This window comes from Malaclemys terrapin, chromosome 16, assembly GCF_027887155.1.
Source record: "Malaclemys terrapin pileata isolate rMalTer1 chromosome 16, rMalTer1.hap1, whole genome shotgun sequence".
Taxonomy (NCBI): domain Eukaryota; kingdom Metazoa; phylum Chordata; order Testudines; family Emydidae; genus Malaclemys; species Malaclemys terrapin.
The window spans coordinates 14969398-14995584 of record NC_071520.1 but is presented as its reverse complement, the minus strand read 5'-3'; the positions used below and the strand labels follow the sequence as shown (position 1 = coordinate 14995584).

Genomic DNA, 26187 nt, shown 5'->3' with positions numbered 1-26187 from the left:
TCTGCAAGCTGACGCCACCTATCGTCTTCAGCCCGCCACTTGCTCTGTTCTTCCCGCGATTCAGCCCGCCACCTCTCCTCTCGTTCATATTGGGCTTTTCTCATCTCCGTCATTGACTGCCTCCACGCATTCTGCTGTGCTCTATCAGCCTGGGCGGACATCTGCAGCTCCGTGAACATCTCGTCCCTCGTCTTACGTTTTCTCTTTCTAATGTTCACGAGCCTCTGCGAAGGAGAAACATTTGCAGCTGGTGGAGGAGAAGGGAGAGGTGGTTAAAAAGGACACATTTTAGGGAACAATGGGTACACTCTTTCATTACAAGGTCGCATATTTCGGCTTGCAGGCAGCCATCGTAGGCCACAGTGTTTTGGCTTTTTTAACCTTCTTAACATGCGGGAAAGGTTGCAAACAGCAGCGCATTTCCCATATCAAGGATGAATTGGGTTGTCCATTTAAAATGGGGTTTCAATGTAAAAGGAGGGGGCTGCGGTTTCCCGGTTAACATGCGGCACAAACACAAGTAAACCACCCCCCCACACACACACACACACGATTCTCTGGGATGATCACTTCACCCCTCCCCCCCACCGCGTGGTTAACAGCGGGGAACATTTCTGGTCAGAAGAGCAGGAACGGGCGCCTCTGAATGTCCCCCTTAATAAAATCACCCCATTTCAACCAGGAGAGCTTTCTGGAGATGTCCCTGGAGGATTTCCGCCCCATCCCCATACACGTTAACAGACTTGCTTGCTTTTTTTTTGTAATGTTTACAAATATTTACAAAGTTACACTCACCAGAGGTCTCCTGTGTGCCCTGAGGGTCTTGGGTGAGTTCGGGGGTTACTGGTTCCAGGTCCAGGGTCACAAACATATCCTGGCTGTTGGGGAAACCGGTTTCTCCGCTTCCTTGCTGCTGTGAGCTACCTACAGTACCTCCATCGTCATCTTCCTCGTTCCCCGAACCGTCTTCCCTGTGTGTTTCTCCAGTGAGAGAGTCATAGCACACGGTTGGGGTAGTGGTGGCTGCACCCCCTAGGATCGCATGCAGCTCCGCGTAGTAGCGGCAAGTTTGCGGCTCTGCCCCGGACCTTCCGTTTGCTTCTCTGGCTTTGTGGTAGGCTTGCCTTAGCTCCTTAATTTTCACGCGGCACTGCTGTGTGTCCCTGTTATGGCCTCGGTCCTTCATGGCCTTGGAGATCTTTTCTAATACTTTTCCATTTCTTTTACTGCTACGGAGTTCAGCTATCACTGCTTCATCTCCCCATATGGCGAGCAGATCTCGTACCTCCCGTTCGGTCCATGCTGGAGCTCTTTTGCGGTCCTGGGAGGACTCCATGACGGTTACCTGTGCTGATGAGCTCTGCGTGGTCACCTGTGCTCTCCACGCTGGGCAAACAGGAAATGAAATTCAAACCTTCGCGGGTCTTTTCCTGTCTACCTGGTCAGTGCATCTGAGTTGAGAGCGCTGTCCAGAGCGGTCACAATGAAGCACTGTGGGATAGCTCCCGGAGGCCAATAACATCGAATTCCGTCCACACTACCCCAATTCCGACCCGCAAAGGCCGGTTTTATCGCTAATCCCCTCGTCGGAGGTGGTGTAAAGAAACCGGTTTAAAGGGCCCTTTAATTCGAAAGAAAGGGCCTCGTTGTGTGGACGTGTCCAGGCTTAATTCGGTTTAACGCTGCTAAAGTCGACCTAAACCCGTAGTGTAGACCAGGCCTCAGTGTGTTTGGTCTTCTGCACAGAACTATATTGTATGCTGGGGCTCCGATTTATCTTAAGACTTCATAGTCATTGATAGGGCCATAGTTTCTGAATGTGCATGTCAGAAGTGGATGGTTGTATAGAAAGTGGGCATAAATGTAAATTTTTGTTATATTAACAAAGTGCCTGCATTTTAAATAGTTGTTTTTTTTTAAATTAGACATTGTATCTTATGACTGCCACCTGGGACTTGTTGTTCATTGTATCAAAATAAGAACGGCCATACTGGGGCAGGCTAATTAATGGTCCATCTACCCCAGTATCCTGTCTTCCGACAGTGGCCAATGACAAATTTCTTCAGAGGGAATGAACAGAACATGGCAATTCTCCAGTGATCCATCCCCTGTCATCCAGTCCCAGTTTCTGGCCAGTCAGAGATTTAGGGAAACTCAAAGCATGAGGTTGCATCCCTGACCATCTTGTCTAATAGCCATTAATGGACCTATCCTGCACAAACTGATCTAATTCTGGGAACCTTAACCATCACAGTACTGCCATTGATCCTAAAAACACATCCCTATCTCCTAACTACATTATTCATAGCATACTGACAGTTAATCTTCTGCATCACATAAAATTGCTCAAATAGTAAAAAAATAAATGTAGTTACTTTCCTTTATTTTTAATAATCTCAGGTAGTTAACAACACAACAAATTTATTTACCGATAAATAATCTGACCGCATCCCTTAAAATCAAATAATAACCCTAACCCAGGTTCGCATAAAATACTCTAAATACGGGTGAATCTGTAATGAGAGGACTTTATTTTTAGTTGACCACCACATCAGAGATAGACGTCTTGGTGGTCCATCAAACAAAATTAATTCTAAAAATGTACAAGAATTGGCTAGGGACAAGTCAGATACTGTTGTTTACATTAATGCAGAATTTTCATTTTGGAAAACTCAACTACCCATTCATTTATGTTTTAGTTCAAACAATTTTATATGCAATAATAATCTAGTAAATTATAACTTATCATTTTATCATTGTTATGTACTACAAAACAAAAATTGCTCCTACAAGCCAACTGTTCTTTGTGAGCATTAAACACCTACGTTAAGGACTTATTCCAGGCCTAATGTTCACATATTTAGGCTTTGCTCTCGTAGGCTTGCTTTCACTAGATGTTTTTAAACTGATTGCCAATTAACTCAAGGTAAGAAGCATAACAAAGACATACCCATAGGTCTAAAGTCCTAGACCAAACTGATGCTCCGCAGGTACCATGTCCTACTCAGCACCCTTGGGAGACTTCCTATGCCTAGTCTAACTATGCTAAAAAAACCTGTTACAACAGCACACTTGCCATCAACCTAGCCTTATACATTCCTAGCTCCACTACATACCAATACGAGGCATTAAAGAATGTTGCTTTGAGGCATTAAAGAATGTTGCTTTAACTTGACATGACACAGGAAAAAATAACTTGATTTCTTATACATACCATAAAAACAGATCTAATTATTGTTATGCTAATTCAGTGGTTCTCAAACTTTTGTACTGGTGATCCCTTTCACATAGCAAGCCTCTGAGTGCAACCCCCCGTTATAAATTAAAAACACTTTTTTATAAATTTAACACCATTATAAATGCTGGAAGCAAAGCGTGGTTTGGACTGGAGGCTGACAGCTTGTGACCCCCCATGTAAGAACCTCATGACGCCTGAGGGGTCCCAACCCCCAGTTTGAGAACTCCTGTGCTAATTCCCCTTAAAAAACTAGGTTCCTTAGGTATCTGGGGAAAACTTTCTCTCAGCAGGCTGTTAGGACAAGTGCTCTTCAAAAACAAAACCACCGGGATATTTTGAAAACCTTCCTGAACTTTCATCAACGTTCGTAACCTGAAACCAATTTCTGTCAAGCTCTTCTTAGCTTGGTTGCCCTATAGGTGAGCCACACAAACATCATGCATAGATCCAGCATCCACATAGAGACATATAAACTCTGACACACCGCCTTCACCACACACTGACTCCATCCCCAGGCGTAACACCCAGCTTGTCACAGGAGACACACACGCTGCCTCACATGACACGTCCCCCCACCCTCCCAACATGTATGACGCACGGAGCACCCCCAGGCATGAAACCCTGTTCCCTCCATGTATGACACCTACCACAGAGCGCGCACCGCCCTCCATGCAGGACACGTCCCCCCCGGGACACACGCTGCTCCACATACATGACGTACAACTCACATACGTGACACGCCCTGACGCCCCACATACATGACACCTGCCGCCCCAAGAGGGGTGGGAGGAGCAATGGGAGGAGCCCCACCCCTGTTACCTTCTCCAGGGGAGCGGGTCTCTGCACGGCCAGCGAGCGGGACAGCGACAGCACCGTGTTGAAGTAAAAGCCCCGTGAGGAGCCGGAACCGGAGCCAGATCCGGAGCCGCTTCCCCTCCACGCAAACCCGGCAGCAGCCGCCACCGCCAAGGCCGACATATTGCGGGCCAGCCGCAGGGCGCAGCGCACCCTACGCTGTTATCCTCTCCCTAGCCCCCTCACCATCCTCTCGCGAGCATCCCCCACTCCCCGCGGGAGCTCCGGGCTCCAATCAGATAACACATATGGCGGCGCCTACGTTGACTTCACTTCCGGACTCGAAACCCATCCACTCACGGGCAATGGATTATCCCAACTCTCAAACCACACCCCCCACTCCAGTACTAGCAATGGATTATCCGAGCCCCAGCCTGAAGGTTCCCGTTTCCCCAGCCTAGAATGGTTGCACGCACACCCCCGCCCGCGGGTAGTGATAGTTTATTCCAGCCGCTTCCCCTGCGCAGGGGCAGCGATGGTTTAAGCCAGTAGTCACGGGGTGGAGGAGCCCGGCGGGTGCTGGCACCGCTCGGGCGGGAGTCGGGGTCGTTGGAGGTGGCAGCGGGTGAGTGAGGACCGGCGGCCCGGACCGGCTCGGCCCCTCACCGCGGGAGCGAGGCCAGAGGTGATCTCGGTCGCAGGGCCCCTCGGGGGAAGCGGCTCCCTGGCCCCTGCGGGGGGCGGTCCCGGCTCCGAGGGGTTGGGGCCCGGAGCGCCGGGAGTGGGGGCGTCTCGGAGACGGAAGGGGCGTGGGGGGCCCCCGATGGGCGGCGGGGGGGCGGTATAAGGTGGGGGCTGGGGAGAGGGGACCGCGCCGCGTCTGTCCGGGGTTCAGACCCCCCCACCCCCGGACCAGCTGTGTGGGCCGAGGATACACACGTACCCCGGGGTGGTGCTGGCGGAGTGATTCCCGAGCGCTTCCCGGGGAGCGGCCCACAGCGGGGCCGAGCTGGGGATCGGGGCCGAGACCGGGAAGAGCCCCGTCCCCGGCGGAGCTGCCGAGGAGAAGGCTCTCCCGTCTGCCGCGGGACAGGTCCGCGAGGAGAAGGCGAGAGCTCGCTAGCGGGAGGCTCCAGGAGAGAGAGGCTTTAGCTGTCTCGTGGTGTCTATTAAAACAAGCTGAATGCCAGGGCAACTGCAGTAGCTTTGTGTCTGGAATTACTTTGCTTGTCAAAGGGTAATGCCGACTCCTTTCCCCGCCGCTCCCCCTCCCCGTTTTAAATAGCAAAGGGGAGAGACATCTACTGTGATTTGTTTCGTCAGGATAAGAACCTGTAGAGAACAGCCTCCTCACCGTAGTATCTGAGCCCCTTCTAGTAGTGTATTAAGCAACGTGACTAATATCTGTCACGTGTGCCTCATTCTTTCTCTCATCCTCTTCCGCAGGGGAAAATTGAATGTGCAGTGTAATGTTTTGTGTTATAAATTCTGTGTACACTGTGCTGTAAGTGTTAGCAAAAGTAATGTTAAATAAGTACCTGTTGTGCGTGAAACAGAAGGTGGTGCGATCTATGATGGTGTGCAGATCCTGTGGGAGTCTGTTCCACAGTCTTGAACCAGCCCCTGAGAATTTCCAGTTGCCTGCACAGATGTTTTACCTTACAATGGAGAGATCCATTGTGTCCCAGAAGAGGCGTTTGTTCTACTGGTGGGAGGAAGGGCCCTGCAGGATTATGTGCAGAGGATCCGTGTATGTGACTGAAATACCAAGATGCCATTTCCCACCCAGATATATAATGTATGTGCTCCTCTCTCCCTTATGTATCTTCTGTGGCTCATATCACAGCTTATATTTGTATACCTTAGTGAACAGTTTTTCTTAAAAAGAACGAGGAGTACTTGTGGCACCTTAGAGACGAACAAATTTATTTATTATTAAATGCGCCATCCTGATTATTACTACAAAAGTTTTTTTTTTTCCTCCTGATAATAGCCCACCTTAATTGATTAGTCTCGTTAGAGTTGGTACATATGGTATGTTCTCTGTGTGTGTATATATATCTTCCCACTGTATTTTCCACTGCATGCAGCCGATGAAGTGGGTTTTAGCCCACAAAAGTTTATGCCCAAATAAATTTGTTAATCTCTAAGGTGCCACAAGTACTCCTCGTTCTTTTTGCTGATATATAATAATACAGCTACCACTCTGAAGTTTTTCTTAACTCAGTGTTCTAAAGATAAGTAAAAACTGTTTCCTTTACAGGTAAAAATCTTTCATCCTGTTGAGGTTCAATTCCTCTGAAACTAAGCAATTGCTGTAGGCCCTGGGAATACCAGTGTGACTCCAACCTCACTTATCTCTAGTTTCACTCGCACTATAGCAAAGGGAGAAAACAGGAATTGGCATTATGTCATCTTACACGAAAAACTATAATCCCTTTGATGATGATGATGATGATGATGAAGGTTTGAAGCCAGTAAAGTGGAACAATGGAAATGACATCTTTGATGACCCTACTGAAAGGCAACATAGGGAGGCTACAGATAAACAGAGGTATCTACAGCAGGAAGTTCTGAGGCGGGCTCAGGCCACAGAGGCCAGCACTAATAGATCTCTTTCCCTCATTTATGAATCTGAGCAAATTGGAGTAGCCACATCAGAGGTAAGTTCTTAATAACAGTAATATTGATTTTTATACCAGATATAATCAAAACTTTACATAAGTGTCCTTTTGGTTTATTTAGTCACCTATTAGACTGACTCACCAATATTAACACTAAACATAGAGATCGGTAAGGACCAGATCTTGTAAACATTTAAGCATGTGTGTAACTTTTCTCAGTAGAGTAACATGGGTCTAAATGAGTGCAGGCTCAGGAGACAAGTTTGATTGTGACAATATTTTCATGCTGAGTGGCTTCTGTTTTTAACTAACCCTATCAAAAGGGTCCATAGTGGCCTACTGGTCTTATTAAATGTCTGAGTAGTCTACACAAACTTCAAAAACACCTGAAACCAGGAAAAAATCTAGTTCAATACCTTAAAAAGCCTTAAATAAAAGTGCCTGCCAATATTTTCCCTGCTGTCATGGTGAACTGCTTTATAAACTGTATTTAAGGGGGTTTAAAGTGAAAACATTATAGGTCTTTTATCAAACACTTCTATTAGTTTCTCTTGGTAGTCTGTAGAAACTGTTCATTGTTGCCGGGGCTGGGAGGTGATAATGACAAAGAAGCTGTTAATTAGTTTTTTTGTTTTTGTTTTTTTAAATCCAAGTTGCAGCTTCCTTGGCTTCTTTAAAGTCTTGAGGAGAGCATACCTGAGTTCTCACAATAAAGCTTTCCTTTATAGAGTCTGATTAAGACTCTGATAACATTAGTCTGATATGTATTTTGATAAAAATGCCAGTTAAAAATTAGCAAAACCTATGCAGGTATTCTGTTACCACAATTGTTTAATGAAAATGATTGTTCTACCTGTGTAAAGTCTGATAGACCTTCTTTTTCCTGGTAAGTTGTGGCCTGAAACTAATACAGCACTTGATGCAATGTGCTTAGACTCATCCCTGTTAATCATTTCCCTTAGTCTGATGGAGATGTTTCAGAATAAGTGGTGATGATACTTGTTCCAAGTATTTAGAGTCATTAATTTGGTCTTCTGGGCTGCATCATCTGTTGAGGGAGGATGTTTGCTCAAATGATAGTAATTTGTTTACATATACTATTCTGAGGGAATGCATATACACAAGTCATATAATTGTCTATAATAAATTGCGTGAGTAACTTGATTTAGATGGTGAACTCTTCAATATACACACTTTGAGAGATAATAAAAATCCTCTAGTAGTGAAAGGAAAAATCCAACCCTTATCACCAAACAATTTGGTCTGTTACCGAAAATCTGAAAGAAATTTGCAATGTAAGCCTGATTTAGTGTTAATGGTAGAGTCTGAATGTCACAGAACTGGTTGCTTGAGTGGGGAAACGTAAAATAAAAAGACACTGCAAGACTACTCATCTAAAATTCCGTAAATCTAGGAGAGAATATGGACAGCAGTTCTGTTTTTCATTAATGCAACTGCAAGCAGATGAATTCTGGCTGCGTATCTTTAAGCCATTGAAATATCAAACTGCATACCTGTGTGCTTTAGAATTTTAAAACCATAGGCTGTAGGAATCAGTTAATGCAGAAAAGACTCTTATAAGAAAATAACACTAACATTTTTCTATCAATGGATCCTTTCTGAATGACCTAGTGCAGACTCTTAGTGTGAAAATGATACCCTTTGTTAGTGAAAATGTCAACCAGGAATTGAAATAATTCTAACAGCATTACTTGCCTCACTAGCGTAGATTCTACATTGGTAATCTCTTTTCAGCTCTGTACTTCCATGGTACAATGTAACATACCTTAGCAAGGGCAGATAAAGGTGTTAGGACCTGATAAAAATTGTGACTATAACAAGTTTCTAGATGTTGTTCACAGTAGGTGGCAGGAAGTTGGCATGTCTTAATAAGAATTGTGGAGCTAATGAAGGCTACAGTTGCCTTGAGCTGGAGTTGGCAGTTCTTGATTTTAGTGCCACAGGGCTGGAGGCCTTAGAAATACTTCAGGGAGAAAGAGGCACTTTTTTGTTCAAGCATGTCTGTTTTCCTCTGTCTCTTTGCATTTTTTGCTTTCTCTTTTTTTGGTTCTCCTCCTCTTCCTGGAAGCTTTTAGTCATCCTTTTTCACAATTGCCACCACCCTGAAATGTAATCGTCAAGTTCTTGTCACTTTTGTTTGCATGCATCTAATGCTGAAGACAACATTAAATTAATAAGGAATCCTGTTGTTTCCACTTTTCTACTGAGCTTGTACTAAGGAATAGGAAAGTGAAACTAATTCTGCTTCTCCATTTTCATGGAGCAGTAAGAAGCAGTCCCTTTGGGTGGCGGGCCAGAGAGCTTAGAGAGATGCTGGTTTGATTCCTGATCATAGCCTGCTTACAACTGCAACATTTGTACTAGCAGGTAGAGTGGTTCAAATCTGGACCGTTTCTATTTGTCACTTTCATCATCCACATTAGGAATTGCTGCATACATAATTAAATATGGTATGAGGCAGCATGGTCTAGTGGATATAGCACTAGGCTGGGACCTAGGAGAGCCATGTTCTGTTCTTGACTCTGCCAGTGACCTGCTGTGTGATCTTGCCCAAGTCCCTTCTTTTTGTGCCTCTCTTTCCCATCCACCGTTTGTCTGTCTCTTTAGACTATAAACGCTTCAGGGACTTCAAACAGTGCCTTGTGCAGTGGGCCCAAAGGTCAGTTGAGGCCTCTAGGCACCAGCATAATATAAATAACAATTGCATAAAGGAAAGTTAGAGCCTGGAGAACAATGGGTTTAAAATGTAAGAAAATTTACACTATATTTATCCTTGATTCTTGTGAAAATCTCCCATTAACATTAATGAAAATTCTGCAGGTAGAATGAGAATAAAATAGCTTCTTAAATTTACATGTATTTCACAAAGCTGTGGTATATCGTAATAGTAGTTGATGGGCCAGGAAATTGAAATTTTATATAAAATTTCCACATATATAATATAAATTAGAGGAAAAAAAGTTACAAAATGTTGGAAGTAGCATGTCATGGAGGGGGGTGAATATAACTTGTTCAGTAGTCTAGACATATGTAAGCAAGGAGGGCTTAACTCAAACTTCAGGAAGGATTCATTATTCTGGCTTCCTGTTTCCATCTAACTGGCTCTCCTGAGTAAGAGCAGTATCTTAAAGCTGTGACACTTTAAATGCATGTGTGATAAACAAAGAGGATCTCTTATATGCTAAGGAGACGTATAGCAATTCTATATAATTATCCATAAAACACAGCCCACTACAGACTGAAAAGGGGAAATGCAGCTTTTGAAATCTTATTCCTAAATGTTAAAACCATTGACATCACAATCCCTTGACTTGACTGACTTCCGTTTTTCTGTTAATTTCCCTTTAGGAACTTGTACGTCAGGGTGAGGCATTAAAGCGCACTGAACGAATGGTGGATAAAATGGACCAGGATTTAAAGATTAGTCAGAGACACATAAACAACATTAAGAGTGTCTTCGGTGGTTTTGTAAACTACTTCAAATCGAAACCTCCAGAGACCAAGCCTGAGCAGAATGGAGCCCCTGAGTACCAAGGAAACAGCCGGTGAGTACGATGAGAATTTTAAGAGTAGTAGTGGTCAGCTGGAGTTGGCAGCAGAGGCGGGGCATAGGTGGGGCATGTGGGGTTTTATTCATCCTTTTTCACAATTGCCATTGCCCTAGATTGGCCTGTGGAAGAGGGAGAAGGGCTCTGTTCTGCCACTGCACCTGCCCCCTAGCATGCTTGGCCCCAGTCCCAAGCAGCCCCCACATGTGACATGGGACGGGGAGAGCACCCAGGCTGGTTGCGGGGCGGAGGGGGGTGTCACTGGGCAGAAGAAACACGTGGGATGGTCATGTGTCCTCCTCTTTAGATTGTGCCCCTTCCACCTCCCAGTATGGGGAGGCATGAGTCATCTATGGTTGGCAGGAAGACCTGCCTCTTAGCAGAGAAGTCTTGCAAACTGATTCCGTGCACTGCAAGGTGTAGACAAATAGAATACTACTCCATCATGCCACCCCTATGGCAGCAATAGCTTTCTTGAGATGATCTGCAAGGCCACTATCCCCTTCTCTATTCCGATTCCTTCTTAAAACCTACTTCTTGCACAATTTAGAAGAAGCCAACACATTTTAGTTTAAATAACATAACCTCCATTCTCCTTTATTCCATGCTGTGTACTAGCCTGAGTAATGGTCATCTTACTGACTTCTACTCTGTTGTGCTGTGTCGGATATTGAACCCCAATTCTGCGCTGGAGTCTGCATAGGGACCAGACTGCAGTGTTGAGGCTTTAGTTTGTAAGCTCTTCAGGTCAATGACCAAGTATTTCATCTGTATTGTGATCTCCTAGCACATACTTCAGTACTCTATACTAATAAATATAAGCCTCTGGAATTTTGATCAAACGAGCATGCGTTTCTGCCCACTAAACATGAAAAGTCTTCAATACTTAAATGGACAATCAGTCAAATATTGCAAAAAATATTTGCAAAATAACTTGTTCATTATATGTAAAAGGCAGCTAAATCTTTAATTTTCTAACTTGATTTTAAAATTTGGAAGAATGAAAATGTTTTTAAGCCTTAGTCGTGGAAATCGTATTGCTGCGAGTTTGTACTGGTACATGCAGATATATTTCATGGGGTAATAAGAAAATTGAATATTTAAAGCATTTGAAGACAAAAGTGCTGTATGTGTGCTAAGTGTTTTTCATGATCTCTAGAGAATCAGTATCATCACAGGATGGTAAGAAACTATATTAAATTTGGCTGATCTAAAACTGAATCATTTTAATTTTAGTTGTTATAGAATTTGCCTTACAGTAGTTCTGAAATGTTCCAGTTCTCCAATGACTTGTAATGGGAAAGCAGGTTTTTTCAGTTGTACGTTGTAAATTAGCAAGATGGTGACTATATTTTCTTTTCTGATGCTTTTGCTAAAAAGTTCTGTGGGTTTTTTTTTTTTTTTTTTTTTTGGTACTTGTGGTAAGAATAATTTCATATTATCTAGAAAGTTCCTTTAATGGGAACTGTGTAGAGGTTTGTAGCTGTACAGCCTTGTAAATTTGCGTACCAGCTTTTTTTATTAAAAAAAAAAAAGGCGGGGGGGGGGGAATCCAGAGCTGGACCCCTGCCTTAATCAAGCATTCTGAAAAACTCCCTCTTAAATATCATGTGGTCTTGAACTATTTCTCTTCCCAATTTACTAACAACTCTGAATAAAAACAAACAAAAGTTAAGCTAACTGACTTCTTAGAGCAGAACCATGTGACATTCACTTTCAAAGAAGCAGCAATGTGTGAATAACACAGCAACATTGTACGTGTATTGTTGTTTCGGGGGGAGAGAGGACAGGTTAGTGTATGGTATTTGGCTATATGTCTTGGCGAGTGCCTCTACTGGTAAAGACTGAGGGCTTGATTCTGTTCCCACAGAAGTTTATAGGAATTTTGCTGTTGACTTCAGAGGGGGCATGATTGAGCCATGTAAGGTTAAAAACGAATGTCAAGAGAAGGGGAACTGGTTCTAAGAAAGAAGCAGTTAGCTATTCTTAAAGGAATATGGGGCCTAATTCTGTTCAGTCGGTACAGAATTCAACCAGTGGGCACCAAGAATATTTCTTCTTTATTTTTTTCTCTCACCAGATTAAAAGAAGCCATGGTCTTTAGTAAAGAACAAGAGTCAAAGTACCAGGAGAGTCATCCAAATTTAAGGAAGCTGCGTAATTCTGGTTTGTTAATTTATTTGATGTTGCCCGTCACTTTGGGTATACTTTACATAGCTTAGAGCTGTGTCTATTTAGCCTTCCTGGAAAGAATATCATCACATTAGATGCTAACAATAAAGAGGGTTAGAAGCTTGCAAAATTCAGCACCGTTCCTTCCTCCTGCAGATGCAGCCTAAGCAGTGTACAAGAACCTACCTAGTGTGTTCAAGTATAGCCATATCCTGTCTCTGTCAAATGACTAAAAATGGTTCAGAAGGAGCATATTTGAACCCTGTCTTACCACAGCTTTCAAATGTGGCTGATTCCCTTATCAGTACAGACGTAGCTGACCCTGGTCCAGGAGACGCATCTTATTCATACAAAATAGCATGTAGGCTTTTGTTCTGTCCCTTGCTCTTATACTAAGCAAACTTCAGCTAATGTTGTCTGGTGCTGAATGGCCATAGCCTGCTTTAAATAAGGGCCCATTTTATAACTAGTTTTCATTTATATTTGTGAGGGTTAGAAAATACTGAAGTCTTTGAACTAGATCTATAAATAAAGCAACACGCTGTACCTTACTGATCTAATGCACGCTGAAAACATAACAATTGAGTATAATTGTGTGAACTTGGTGTTTGGCACTTAAATGGTTAATTTCACCACTTAGCATTTACCTTGTTATATGGGGTGCAGAAATGACACTTCTGGCTCGCTCTTGTTTGTCTGCCAACAGATTAGAGAGCTTCACTCTGAAGATAGCAAAGCATTAATTTACAACAGAAGGCTAGAAGCCTTTCAGTTAAAAAGCAAACACAACATTTGGGATTTCTTGCGTTTAAAACATCTAAATAGATCTCCAACATATGAAAGCTGACCACTAGAGGGTACAAGAGCTTCCTAGCGACTTGCCCTTAAGGGGCACTGTTTGGCTTTTGTGGTCCAGTTTTTTTCCCAGCTAAGTAACAGAACTACAGAAAGCAACACACAGACTTTAGTTACTGCTTTAATTTACAACCAGGAAATCCACTTGCAAACTTGTATCTCTGCATATCATAAAGCTAGACCTACTGATAGTGATGTTGGATTGAATCTATTAGGTCTCACTGACAGAGTCAGATGACAGAAAGCCAGCTGTCAGTCAGCTAGAGCAATTCTTAATAGTTCTGAACCATTCCTTTGTTTATTTATGTGGACTAGAAATGTCTTATGTTGTTAACAGACGATGATTTCAGTGGAACCAATTCAGAATCTTCTGTCCAACCCGATGTTTATCCAAAGAATCAACATCTCCGAGCTTACCACCAGAAAATTGACACCAACTTAGGTGAGTTAGAAATGGAAGTTCTGTGACTTCACATGATTTCCATATCTTGCTGTTTAAAGCCTGAGAGAATTCAGAGCAGTCTATTCCCGGCTAGCTCTGTCCTTAACTTGTAGTTCACACACAGACCTTTGATCATAAAAGATTCTCTGTGTATGCAGTTTCTATTTCAAAAGCTTCTGCCTGGTAGATCTGCTACATGCTTTAGGCCAGTCTTCAGGATTAAGTCCACATACTATGAATTTTAGTGGTCCACTTCTTGTCCAAAATGGATTTTGACCAGATGGCAGACTGTTGTAGGACAGATGACACAGGTTAGTAATAGATCTGAGTTAAAAATGCTTTTAATGTAAAACCAGCTATAGATTGCAATAATCCTAGCCAGTTTCAATAATATAAATCTGTATGGAAACTAACATCTGCAATGGGGTATCCCTGCTGGGGTCTCAGCATTTTCTGTTCCCTGTGCTCTTATGGCTTTTCTTTCAGTATTGGACTTCACTAAGACAAAAACAATTATTCAAAGATGTTTGGTTACTGAACTGCTGAACAATTTATTTTTTAAAGAAAGCCGCACCACAGTCATCCCAAAACTTTAACCTGATACCAGTTGCTACTTTGCGTAATTTAAATATCTTGCCTTTGACTACATCAAATTAATATCTGCTGTATGTTTAACCAATTGCTGTGCAGATATTCCTATGCAACATCTCTTCAAATGAATGGAACAGGGCCAAGCAGGTTCATCCGGCTATGCTGAAAAAGCACATTAGCTGGGTATTACTGATAAGAATACCAGTGAGGAAATACCCATGTTAGCATTTAAATACCAAAAATATGAATACCATAGTCTCCTGTAATGTAGACTGTACCGTTTATTTTGCATAGAATGATTGAATTTATATGAATGTCAGTAGTGCATCAATTTGGATTCTGAAGCCTTCATAAGCAAATACTTAAAACTTTATTTTAATGAGCTTAAAATTCTGGAGAAAATGGAACAAATTGGAAGGAATGAAATCCTTAATGTGTGGATTTTATTATCTTTCTGCATATATCTCTGAAGAAAGTACAATCGTAATCTGTTTTATTCTGTATAAAATGCCTCTGTAGTTGTCTGCTCTGTCTGACCTGGAAAGAGTGATGTGGAAGAAAACAAATACATGAAGAATCAGGAAGCTGAGCCAGAAATGTTAGGATAGATATAACAACTGTTCTACTCCCACCTCATTCTGAATTTGTTAGTTTCCAAAACATTTCTGCCAGCCAGTTGTGCAATAAACGGCTTTTCTGCAGCTAAGTACTTCAAAGAACGCATTCTAGGATATGGGAACAAGTAAACCTGCTCCTCCACATTAAACAAACGTGTACCTTATGGAAGGAAATGCTCTAAAAATCCGTGTACAGAAAGTGGGTGTACTGCAAGGATTGGGGATTTATAGAATTAACCATTTTTACACCTGTATATTTTGATCTTTCTTGACAGTAAATATCAGTTTAAAGAACTGACTGTGTTGAGAGACTGCTCATGTTAGGGTGTCAAATGTACAGAGGCAAGGAAAAAATATATCCATCCTTAAAGTAAAGGGAGAAAGTTAACATGTTTAAATGTATTTTAGACACGACAAATACCTTGGTTTATAAAGATCAAATTTAGTTTTCACCATTTATTGTGTCTTTTAGTTTACAATGTACTCACTTTGAGCAATGAAAATAGATGAGTCCCTTTTCAGGTACCAATGCACTACCATTGTTGTAACATTTGTGTTGCAAATATTGTAGGGGAATAGTTAAGCAGCTTTCACTGACACTTGGTTTAATTAAAGGTTTTGGGGGAAATGGGGGGGAATTTTGACAGCACCCATTTAAATGGCGCCCTATATCTTGTAATTCCTGCTGTTTGAACCTTCATACTCCCTCTCTCCATTGGCAGATGACATGTCCTCTGGGCTGGGCCGTCTGAAAAACCTGGCTTTGGGTCTGCAGACAGAAATTGATGAGCAGGATGACATTCTTGATCGGCTAACTGGAAAAGTAGACAAACTGGATGTCAGTATTACAAGCACTGAAAGAAAAATCCGACAACTTTAAAGACTTCTCAGAAATTCTTTCCTACAGTGTAAGATCTTCTTGGATGTTTATCTTGCTGGGGGTTTTCTTTGTTTTTTTGTTTTAAATCTTGGGCAATATCCATTTCTTACTTTCAGTGGCTTAGCTATCATTAAAATTGCAGAATTTTGAGTGCAACATAAGATCTTAAAACACTTCTTAATATATACATATGTGTACATTGGACAGCACATCTTTCTGCATCTGGTTGCAATCCTTCACTCTGGATACCTGCTCATTTGTATTATGATGTGCCATGTGCATATAGGAATTTTCAGTCTACATGTTTCAATGCCCTTACACTTAGAACTGTGGCAAAGAAAATAACTAAATTTTGCACCTGTTTTGCAAGGAATTGTTTAAGAATTTAAAAATAGCTATATGTAAACATACATATTACCAGCTGTAAAAATAATTCTGAATGATGTCCCCTAGCATTTCTGTGTTTGTTCCTGAGGAATCTCAGAGGTCTCCAAACAACTGGAATAGTTGTCAAATGTGACATGCAGTGATGCTGGTACTAACACTGTGCCAACACTGTGCCTAGGGGGAAGTGATTCTGCGCTCTCAAAAATTCTCCACTGATGGTGGTGGTTGTCCTTTATGTGCTGCTTTTCACCAGCCTACTGAGTAAGTGGCTATTTGAACAGCAGCATCTCTCTTAAAAATGGAAATTTGGACTAGTAATTCAATTTTTAAAATTTTTAATGTTTTGAAATAGGAAAGGTGGAGTGGGGGAGCTCATGCCATAGTCTTATGTGATGACTATTTCTTCCACCCCCATCACCATTGTTGAGAAATTAAACTTGCACATATACCTACATGCTCTCCAGCTCTCTGGCTTTGCAGTTTTTAGTTCCTACAGATGACCAATGTTTTAATTACTTCCAGTTTTCCAAATCCAAATTGGAATCCACCTGCTGGGTTTTTTTTCCCCTTATGCCTTTGTAAATAACACTGTTAAACAAAAATCATTTTAATTCTACAGCCGTGGGAAGGTAACAACCAAATGATCATCATCTATCTGCCTGATTGGTGACGTCTCTAAAATGAGCAGATAATATCGATTCAGATCTTACTGGACAAGTGTCCATATCGCAAAATTCACCACCACATTTGACAGTAAGAACCTGGTTGGCAGTCCCAGCAGAGAGGCCAGCAAATTAAAACCCCGTTCGCTGCACCTGGTCCCTCCAGGTTGTCATGGCATATCGATTGACCCTGTGAAGAAACTTGCTTTGTATATAGTTGCCTGTGCTTCATGTTGTGTTGATAAATGGAAAACCAAAGTTTTCCAGGTCTGTTGATTCAGTACCTTTCATAATCACTAAATTCACACATTTTTCCCTTTTAAAAAAAGACTTGTTCAAACACTTAAAAATCCCATCTTCTGCCTTGGTGTGAACATACTCCCTCTAGCGCATAAAGGACTTAGAGAATTTTCAACCCTCTTGTTCTATACAGTCTGTGGAGGAAAGTAAATCATTAAACCATCTGAACTTCCTTGCTATTGGGGGCAATGTTACTGGAAAAGAACTCCTCTAGTTCTCCTGGTAATTACATTTCTCTGATGTGAAACCATTTGAAAACTAGTTTATGCTGCACCCTGCCCTGCTGGTGTCACAAATATCACTTTGCAAAGAAAGTGGCTGCCACCAGCTGGAAACATACAGGTGCCAATTATAAGAATATTCTGCCATATATCTTTCATTACCTTTAATTTTATTTTTATCTCCCATTTGGAAGTTTTGAAAAAGCCTGTTACTACCTACACGTCTTCTGCCCTTGTGTATACATACCATTACTAGTGCTTTTCCCCTATTGCCAGGATATTCATGAGTGATTAGCTGTCTCTTCTTAATGTTAAGGCATTTATTTAGGAAGTAACAGATATCATTAACTTGTAAAAAGCTGAAAGCATGAGAGAGGCAGGAAGATTCAAATGTTTGTCCTGCCTACCTTTGATGGCTTATTTAAGTACTCATCAGAAAAAAATGTGGGGAGGAGAGAGGGAGGTTTTTGTCTTCTTACTATAGAACTTCCAGAACACAGTGCTGATTGACAGAGGCATCTTTCTTTTATGCGCCCAAGCTGTGTGTATATGTATTCTATCCCGAGTTTAAAAATTTGTGGAAAATTCCACTACCAGTTAGTAACACTGTTAACGTATTTGAAATCTGCCTTCACGTGTATATGCTTACCCCGCAACTAGACTTTTTCCTAAAGCAAGACCTTGGTAATCAGCGTGCAGGCTGAATAGTTTTCTCCATTGAGTTGTAGCTAATGGAGAAGAAATGTAGCTAGAAGATCCAGCTATGTGTTCATGTATATTGAAAAATGAGAGGAAGATGGGGCTTGGATATGAACAGTGATGGCAATAGATCTGTTAGTTTAACTTGGATGCTTTCTGACATAATTTATTTTGTGAAATAAATTCTATTTCTTCTTAAAACAGGACTTTTTTTTAATAATGTAGTTTTATCAGCCTTACTAAAAGCTGCTTGTGTCCTTGGGGGAGACCTTTGCTATAAGGAATCTACTTTGGCTTTTAGAACATTTTGATCATTACACATTTCAAACCAGAACTCAGAAGTACGTGGGAGTTCTACAAAGGCCTAATTTCTCATCTCTTTACCCCATTCACCGTTGCCAGTTGGTGACATCTGCTATTTCCTCATTGTTTACAGGCTTCCTGCTCTACTTACATCTAGGGTCCCGTTTTTTAAAGGGTTGCTTTCCACATTAGGGCTCTTTTGTGTGGATGAGAGTTGTGTTTAAGCATAAACTAAAATCGACTGCAACCTGAACTCCTGTCCTAGCTTTCATAGAAAATACTTTACACTGTCTGCCGCTAAAGAACATAAACGTTAACAATGTGAGAGAGCAATGCTGTGTTTTGTAATACAGTGATGAAACTCTTGCTGACTAAAAACTATTTTACAAAAAGAGGAAATAACTGAAAAACTGACTTTTTTTCTTTCCTAGAAATTTCTGCCTTCCCATGCTGCTGAAGGGTTAATTTCTGTAACTAGTCTTTTAGATCCTGTCTAAAATACCATTTCATCTTTCTGTCAGATACCATTGAGAAACTTACCCTTTCATGTTGGCCTAAGCTTTTTAAAAATGATTCTGCAAGCTTATCCGTGAGTGCCAGTTCAACCAACTATTCTGCTTAAGTGTGCCTGTTAGCCTTTCTTTACAGCAGAACTTCAAAAACAGACTCCAACGAGAAACTGCTGAATTGGAATTAATTTGCAAACTGGACATCATTAAATTAGGCTTGAATAAAGACTGGGAGTGGAGGGGTTATTACACAAAGTAAAACTATTTTTTCCTCTACTATTACTTACACCTTCTTGTCAACTGTTGGAAATGGGCCATCCTGATTATCACTACAAACGTTTTTTTCTCCTGCTGATAATAGCCCACCTTAATTGATTAGTCTCGTTATAGCTGGTATGGCAACACCCATTTTTTTTCATGTTCTCTGTGTGTGCGTATATATATCTTCCTACTGTATTTCCCACTGCATGTATCTGATGAAGTGGGTTTTAGCCCATGAAAGCTTATGCCCAAATACATAGTTAGTCTCTAAGGTGCCGCAAGTACTCCTTGTTCTTTTTACTGGTAATACTGTAGACTAGGCACCGTTTATTGGCTTGAGTGGCAGTTAGTGTTCTATCAAAATAAGGTTGCAAAAACTTCTATGCAGGCATCTTTATAAAGTAAGACAGGCTCCCTTGTAGGAAGATTTATTTCTTTAAATGAGGTTAGGGGTATTCCGATTATTCAGAATTTTTATCTGTCTGAGCATAGATTTGACAATAAGCAGCCTTCTTTTAAAAAAAATAGATCTGGCCATTGGTTTGTAATACATTGTACCTATAAAACTGTTCTTGAGCATTGAACCAAAACTGCACTAAGTAATCGAGGGCAGCCAAGATGTAGGCTCTAAGGCCCTGTTCTTGCACTGGGAACTGCACAGGCTGAGTCTGACTGAAATCATTGGGGCTCTGCCTGGGCACACAGGTCTCCCTGCATGGTACTCAGTGCAGGATCATGGCCTACGACTTTGTGTGTACATACAGAATGTCTAGAAGAAACTCTTTTGCTGTATTGAGGCTACTGTATTTAGATTGTATGCAAACAATACTCTGAAATTTTAAACCTAAACAAGCTAAATTTTCAGTTTTTTTCCATGATTGAAATGTAAAATATTTTGCTGCTTAATAGCTTTTGTGAATGTTCAGCTTATGTAAAACTAGGAAATAGAAAATACTTTTTCTAGCCCTTCAGCCTTCAGAACAAACTGACTTTTGTTGTTCCTTTTACATGGATAAGTCCATAGAAAAGATAATGTTTTTGGCTTTGAAATGTGTGTGACATCAGCCTTACAGGTCGCGATTATTTGACTACAGCCCTGGCCATTTTTTTTTAATAGTAACATAATTATACACCACACAGATTTAATAATTTTTTTATGCAAGCAAAATTGAAGTCTTTCTCTTTCTTTCTTAATGAAAGATTAAAGTGGATTATAATTCAGCAATTTAAGATGTCAAATGGAATCTATATTGAATGGTGAGATGCTCAATAAAGGTGCTTATTGTACATGAAGACTTGTTGCATTTTATTTCCAGGATGAAAGTATCGTTGCCAGATGCTGGACACTATCAAAGTATATTGATTGGATTTCTTCCAGTAAAAGGATATTCTTTAACTGAGGATATTTCCGTTATAAATAACGTTCTGTCCACTCCCATAAGCTGCTATAGTATCGTGTCATTCTTAGGGACTATAACTCTGGAAGAAGATGCTTTAGTAAATCTTGTAACTTCACCAATCATTTCCTGCTGAATGACAACCCTTAATACTATATAGGAAAACTAGGATTTCCAACGCATGGGCCTATTGGGATTGCTGTGCCTGGTAGCAGATGCTTTTGAGAGTGGGGTGAATTTCTGCCTGACTCTGGTGATCACTCTAGTACCTGAATCGTGGGGTTTGGCACGCCCTCAATTAACATGCATAGCTTTAATTGTTGGTAATAAAATGTAGACTTCATTTAAAAACATCAAAATCCTGCCACAGTATTTGAGTCTAGCAGTGAATATCACAGGTTGGCTACATTCTGTGTAAGGGGCACCTCTTAGGGAATAAGGCAATCAAATTATGTAGTGTGTTGCAAGCTTTAAACTAGGAGGGATGTAGTTTAGGGCATGGTCCCCAGTCTGGTCATACCAGTATTTTCGAAGGTGCCTGTAACCGTGGTAGTGATAGTACTTGTATTTGGGGAGAGTAATCTAGATTTTGGCAACCTCTGTATGATAGGGATTTAAATACCTTAGTGCCACAGGAAAGACCCTTTGAAGGTCTTATTGCAAGAAATTCTCAGTAGAAATGAGGAGCTAGTTCTTAGACTAATCAGAATGATGCTTAGAATTTAAGTATCTACTACAATTCTAGGTCCACTTGTGTCCCTCCTGTTTGTAGGAGATCCATGCGGAGTTGAGAACCCCTCTGTCCTCCCACCTTGTAAATGTGGCAGACAAATCCTAGAGTACAGCAGAGATGTTGGAGAGAAGTTAGAAGCACTGTGTACACTAGTCTCTTCTGGGTCTCTGCTCACTGTACTTACGTGCAAACTTAGATTTCTTTCACAATTGCTAGAATTATCTGGCTTCATGTGAAGGTATGGGGGTATTTTCTTTATGGCTGGCCAGGTATTTTCTCCCTTTTATGCTCTCCTAATGGGTTTCCTTGACCACAACTGAATCTTTGGCATTCTTGGAAGTGAGAAAGGGAAAGGAAGGTGAAGGAGAAATGCTTATGCAGTCATGTCGGCAAAAAATGGAATGAATGTCCTTTTGGAAGAAACGGATACCCTAACCTCAGCTGTCTGTCTCTTTTCCTCCCCCAGCACCTTCTTTCTCGTCATTCTCAACTCCCCTCCCTCCCCCTCCACCACACAAACCTCCAGGAAAGAGGGAATTCTCCCATTTTTCATTTCCTTCAGTGTGCCTTTTCCCCAGGGGAACATAAGATTTATAGAATCCCGGAGCTGAGAGAAAGATGGGGTTGGCCCCGAAATAAGAGGGCTGCCAAACTGTGATTAGGAAGCTGTCTGGATGTCTCACTAGGGGCAGGGTTATCTAAATACAAGAACGTGGTAGCTCTGCACCAGCTATAAAGGGCCTAGTTGGAAAACAAGCAGGCTGTGACTACACTGTAGATGGAGTGGAGGTCCCTAGCAAACAGATTCCCATTGCTGTGCATTGATGCCTTGTGGGAGAACTGACCTCATTGACATCCTAATTCTGTTTTTCTTGGTTTGTATAGCTTTCTTAATTAGTTTATTTGTAAATATGATTTTCCTGTTTATGGAAAATCAGTTCTATCCAAAGATGAGCCCAGCACTCTATAAGCAGGTGACATGCTGCTTCCAACAGTGTTTGGTCTTGTCAGTACCCATGACATCCTTCTGTTTTTCACAGCAATTGGGGCAACAGAGATGTGAAATGTGCTACTGAGACACTCTGGGTTTCTTTTTCCTTCATCATGGCAAGGAAGGGAGAGGAGAGGGGTTGGAATTTATAAATAGTGTAACCAAAATGTCCATTGTCCCTAGAATGTGCTGGACATTGCCCTTAAGAGTTTATACTCTAAATAGACAACATGCATGCACATAGCAGTGGGTGAAAGAAAGGCAGTTGCATGAGATGTTTTTAATCTCTCATTTTAAAATGTTTATCATTTGCCTTTATTTATGTAAAGCTGTACCCAGACTTATCAGATGTGTTTTTAAGTAAAACACACAAGGATTAATGTTGATGTATTTTGTTTTTGTTTCACCAATACCAGTCTATTTACTCCTGGGTTTTAATCCCTTCCTGTGTTCATTTTAATTCTGCATTCTCCTCCTCTAACTTAACCCTGTCCCTATACCCCACTTTCCCTTCCCCTGTATCTCTGCACTGTGACCTTTAGCTTTCCCCCCAGCTTCCTCCCTATTCCTCCATCCCAATATTTATCTCCTTCCCTTCATTGGACCTATCCCTTCCCCAGTGGAAAGGAAAGGGTTCTGCTGATGTTGATAATTAGACCTCTCTTCCCTTTGCCCCTCCCTTGAGTCCAAATTCTTCTCAGTGCAGGTAGTGGGCTGGAATTCAGGAGACATGGGGTTCAGATCCTGGTTCTGTCAGTTTCTTTGTGTAACCTTGGGCAAATCCTTCAGTACCTTAATTCCCTTTCTGAAAAATGGGGATTGTAATATTCTCCTATTTCACCGGGGTAATGTCAGGTTAAATTAACCAATGATCAGGAGCTGCTTGCATGCTATTGTGATAGGGGCCATAGTTAGCTAACTAAAAAGCTGTCTCTGCTAGCTGCTTATCCGTTATTGGCTGGATCCCTTCTAGATGAGCACTGTGCTGTTTTAGCTCATTGAACAGTTAGTGGTTGGGTTGTGGTGTCTGGGGGAAAAAGTTCTTCAGCCACAATCACGGCCTAGCTCTTCTTTTGAGGAAGACCAATACTGTAATTAGGCTTTCATCACAGAAGCTGAAAGCAAAGGAGATGATGATTCACAGGTGCATAGTACATTGGCCAAACCGGACAGTCTCTACGCAAAAGAATAAATGGACATATCAGACGTCAAGAATTATAACATTCAAAAACCAGTCAGAGAACACTTCAACCTCCCTGGACATTCAGTAACAGACTTAAAAGTGGCAATTTTTCAACAAAAAAACTTCAAAAACAGACTCCGAGAAACTGCAGAACTGGAATTAATTTGCAAACTGGACACCGTCAAATTAGGCCTGAATAAAGACTGGGAGTGGATGGGTCATTACCAGGACCAGCTCCAGGGTTTTTGCTGCCCCAAGCGGCAGGAAAAACAAACAAAAAACCCGCGATCGCAATTGCGATCGGCGGCACTCTGTCAGCAGCTCTATCGCGCCGCTTTCTTCTTCGGTGGGAATTCAGCGGCAGGTGCTTCCCTCCGAGAGGGACCCACCACCAAACAGCCCGACGTGCCGCCCCTTCCCCTTGGCTGCACCAAGCACCTGCTTGCTGGGCTGGTGCCTGGAGCCGGCCCTGCTCATTACACAAGCTAAAAACTAATTTTTCCCACTAGTGTTACTCACACCTTCTTGTCAACTGTTTGAAATGGGCCACCCTGATTACCACTACAAAAGTGATTTTTCCTCCTGCTGATAATAGCCCACTTTAATTGAATTGCCTCGTTAGAATTGGTAAGGCAACCCCCATCTTTTCATGGACTATGTATATATGTCTTCCTACTGTATTTTCCACTCCATGCATCTGATTAAGTGGGTTTTAGCCCACGACAACTTCTGCCCAAATAAATTTGTTAGTCTCTAAGGTGCCACAAATATTCCTCATTGTTCTGGCTACACTGGCTTTCCTAGCATTTCTAGGTTAGAATTTCTGGAAAGGCATTTCCTTTCAACAATCTCCGTAAGCTAAATAAACAATTTAAAAAAAAAAAGTTTGTTTTACTGATCTGCATCTGGACTGTACTATTTCCCACTCCAGCTAGTGTGCTCCAGAGCTGGGTTTATGTTGGCAAGCTCTCAGGAGCCTGAAGGCTTCACGTGTGTCCAAGGGAGGTGAGCATAACCCCTCCCCATGTGTATCACATGGTTTCAGCTGAATCCTTAGGCTTCTACCAGGCAATAACAAAGCTCATTCTGGTTAAGATGGAATAATGCTATTTTCTGGACTGTGCCCCGTTAACAGAGATGAAGGAGGCAGCAACCTGTCATCCTAATTCAGCAAGGCATGTGCCTAACTTTCACCATGTGGATAGTACAATACAAGTCAATGGGGGTGTTATTCGCATCCTTAGTAAGACACATGGTTACCTACTTGCTGAGTCACTCAGGGCCTGTGTTGTTTGGTATCTTGGAGCATCTTCAATAATCTAAGGAAACTTCTTTCTCCCCCAGGCTTGGTGAGTGTCAGTACTGTGGGGACAGTTCTTGTGAGAACATATTTTTGTTGTTGTTTTTTGACCTTTTGTAGTTCTCTTTCAACTTTTACTCCCTGGGAGTAATGGCATATAATAGAATTTGAACAGTTCAAAGATTTGGACTGAAACTTGATAAGCTTTGTGAAATTGTTGAGTCCTTTTGTTGGGGATGTATATAAAATGAGATGTCTTAGCAGAGAAAAGAGATTCATTCTTGAGATATATTCTTACCCTCTTTCTGCAATGATTTTTAAACTATTCACAAAAAGAAGAACGGGAGTACTTGTGGCACCTTAGAGACTAACAAATTTATTAGAGCATAAGCTTTTGTGGACTACAGCCCACTTCTTCGGATGCATATAGCTGAGGTTGATGGATTTCCATTCCATACGGCTAAATGCACTGCCTTGCATAATGACAGGTTTCAGAGTAGCAGCCGTGTTAGTCTGTATCCGCAAAAAGAAGAACAGGAGTACTTGTGGCACCTTAGAGACTAACAAATTTATTAGAGCATAAGCTTTCGTGGACTACAGCCCACTTCTGTTAGTCTCTAAGGTGCCACAAGTACTCCTGTTCTTCTTTTTGCGGATACAGACTAACACGGCTGCTACTCTGAAACGTGTCATTAAACTGTTCAGTTAGCCATTGGCCATGTACTATAACAGCCCTACCTGACTTTTATTTTGAATTTCATCAACTGCTTTCCCATTTTGATACCTCCTTTCTGCAGTATATCATGACTGGAATGTTGTCAAATAATGAAGGAGCTGGGAGAAAACAGCCAGGAGGGATAACTTGAAAATCTGCTGACAAGAAGCAATTAAAGGCAATGTTGGGATACAGTGAAAGATGGAAAATATTGAAACTCACCAGAAGTATCAAAATAAACATCAGCAACCATCGTGTCTCTGAAGTAAATTTCTCTGGTGCTTTGCATAGCTATCATCGAAAGAAAACAGATGGACTGTGAAATGTGTGAGCAGACTGACAAATTGGAGTCTGATCTTCAGGAACTTGTCCATATTGATGTTCATAATATCTTTTCCCTAAAATAAGGAGATAAATAGCTTCCATGCACTATCATATTTTTATAATACAGAGAATAGCTGGAAAGTTAGCCTCAATGTAGATCAAATATAACTGAAACCAATTTTGCTTGTATTATGTGATGGTGAGTAGATATGAGCAGACAAGCACTTCAATACATACTAGCTTACCCCTAAGTGAAAGGATAATATTCCCATGAGGCTAGTCAACTGAGGGCCACACTGGCAGTTTGCCAGGATCATGAGGGCCCCGCAAGTTGCGCAGAATGGATCATATTGCATCTGCCTCATTTTTAAGATGTTGTTTATGGTTGGTCAGGATGGAGCAAAGCATTTTGGGATCTG

At 41.6% G+C, this 26187-nt stretch overlaps 2 protein-coding genes across 5 annotated transcripts in view; one reads left to right on the top strand and one right to left on the bottom strand.

The window, feature by feature from the left end:
- PI4KA (phosphatidylinositol 4-kinase alpha) overlaps positions 1–4250 on the bottom strand; it is a 95923-nt gene extending 91673 nt beyond the window's left edge. For both annotated transcript variants that reach the window (XM_054006108.1, XM_054006110.1), the window contains exon 1: positions 4058–4250. In XM_054006108.1, coding sequence (XP_053862083.1) covers positions 4058–4216 — 159 coding nt within the window. In that variant the 5' untranslated portion in view covers positions 4217–4250. The remainder of the gene's footprint in view (positions 1–4057) is intronic.
- A 287-nt stretch (positions 4251–4537) lies between these two features.
- SNAP29 (synaptosome associated protein 29) lies at positions 4538–25701 on the top strand. 3 transcript variants are annotated; one of them, XM_054006193.1, is made up of 7 exons: positions 4538–4718; positions 6297–6696; positions 10027–10223; positions 12307–12392; positions 13591–13695; positions 15626–15811; positions 25527–25701. In XM_054006193.1, the coding sequence occupies exons 2-6, from the start codon at positions 6442–6444 to the stop codon at positions 15781–15783; spliced, it is 801 nt and encodes a 266-aa protein (XP_053862168.1). In that variant the 5' UTR covers positions 4538–4718; positions 6297–6441; the 3' UTR covers positions 15784–15811; positions 25527–25701. The 3 variants fall into 3 exon arrangements, with proteins under 3 accessions (XP_053862168.1, XP_053862169.1, XP_053862167.1); XM_054006194.1 differs by lacking the exon at positions 25527–25701 and having other exon boundaries at positions 4539–4658; positions 15626–20412; XM_054006192.1 differs by lacking the exon at positions 25527–25701 and having other exon boundaries at positions 4539–4718; positions 15626–20412.
- The last annotated feature ends 486 nt before the right edge of the window (positions 25702–26187 follow it).

Bases quoted from the DNA above. Each gene is read 5' to 3' on its own strand.
- SNAP29 (XM_054006193.1), top strand. From the start codon at position 6,442: ATGTCATCTTACACGAAAAACTATAATCCCTTTGATGATGATGATGAT. The intron at 6,697-10,026 runs GTAAGTTCTTAA...ATTTCCCTTTAG, and splicing joins TTGGAGTAGCCACATCAGAG to GAACTTGTACGTCAGGGTGA. The intron at 13,696-15,625 runs GTGAGTTAGAAA...CTCCATTGGCAG, and splicing joins GAAAATTGACACCAACTTAG to ATGACATGTCCTCTGGGCTG.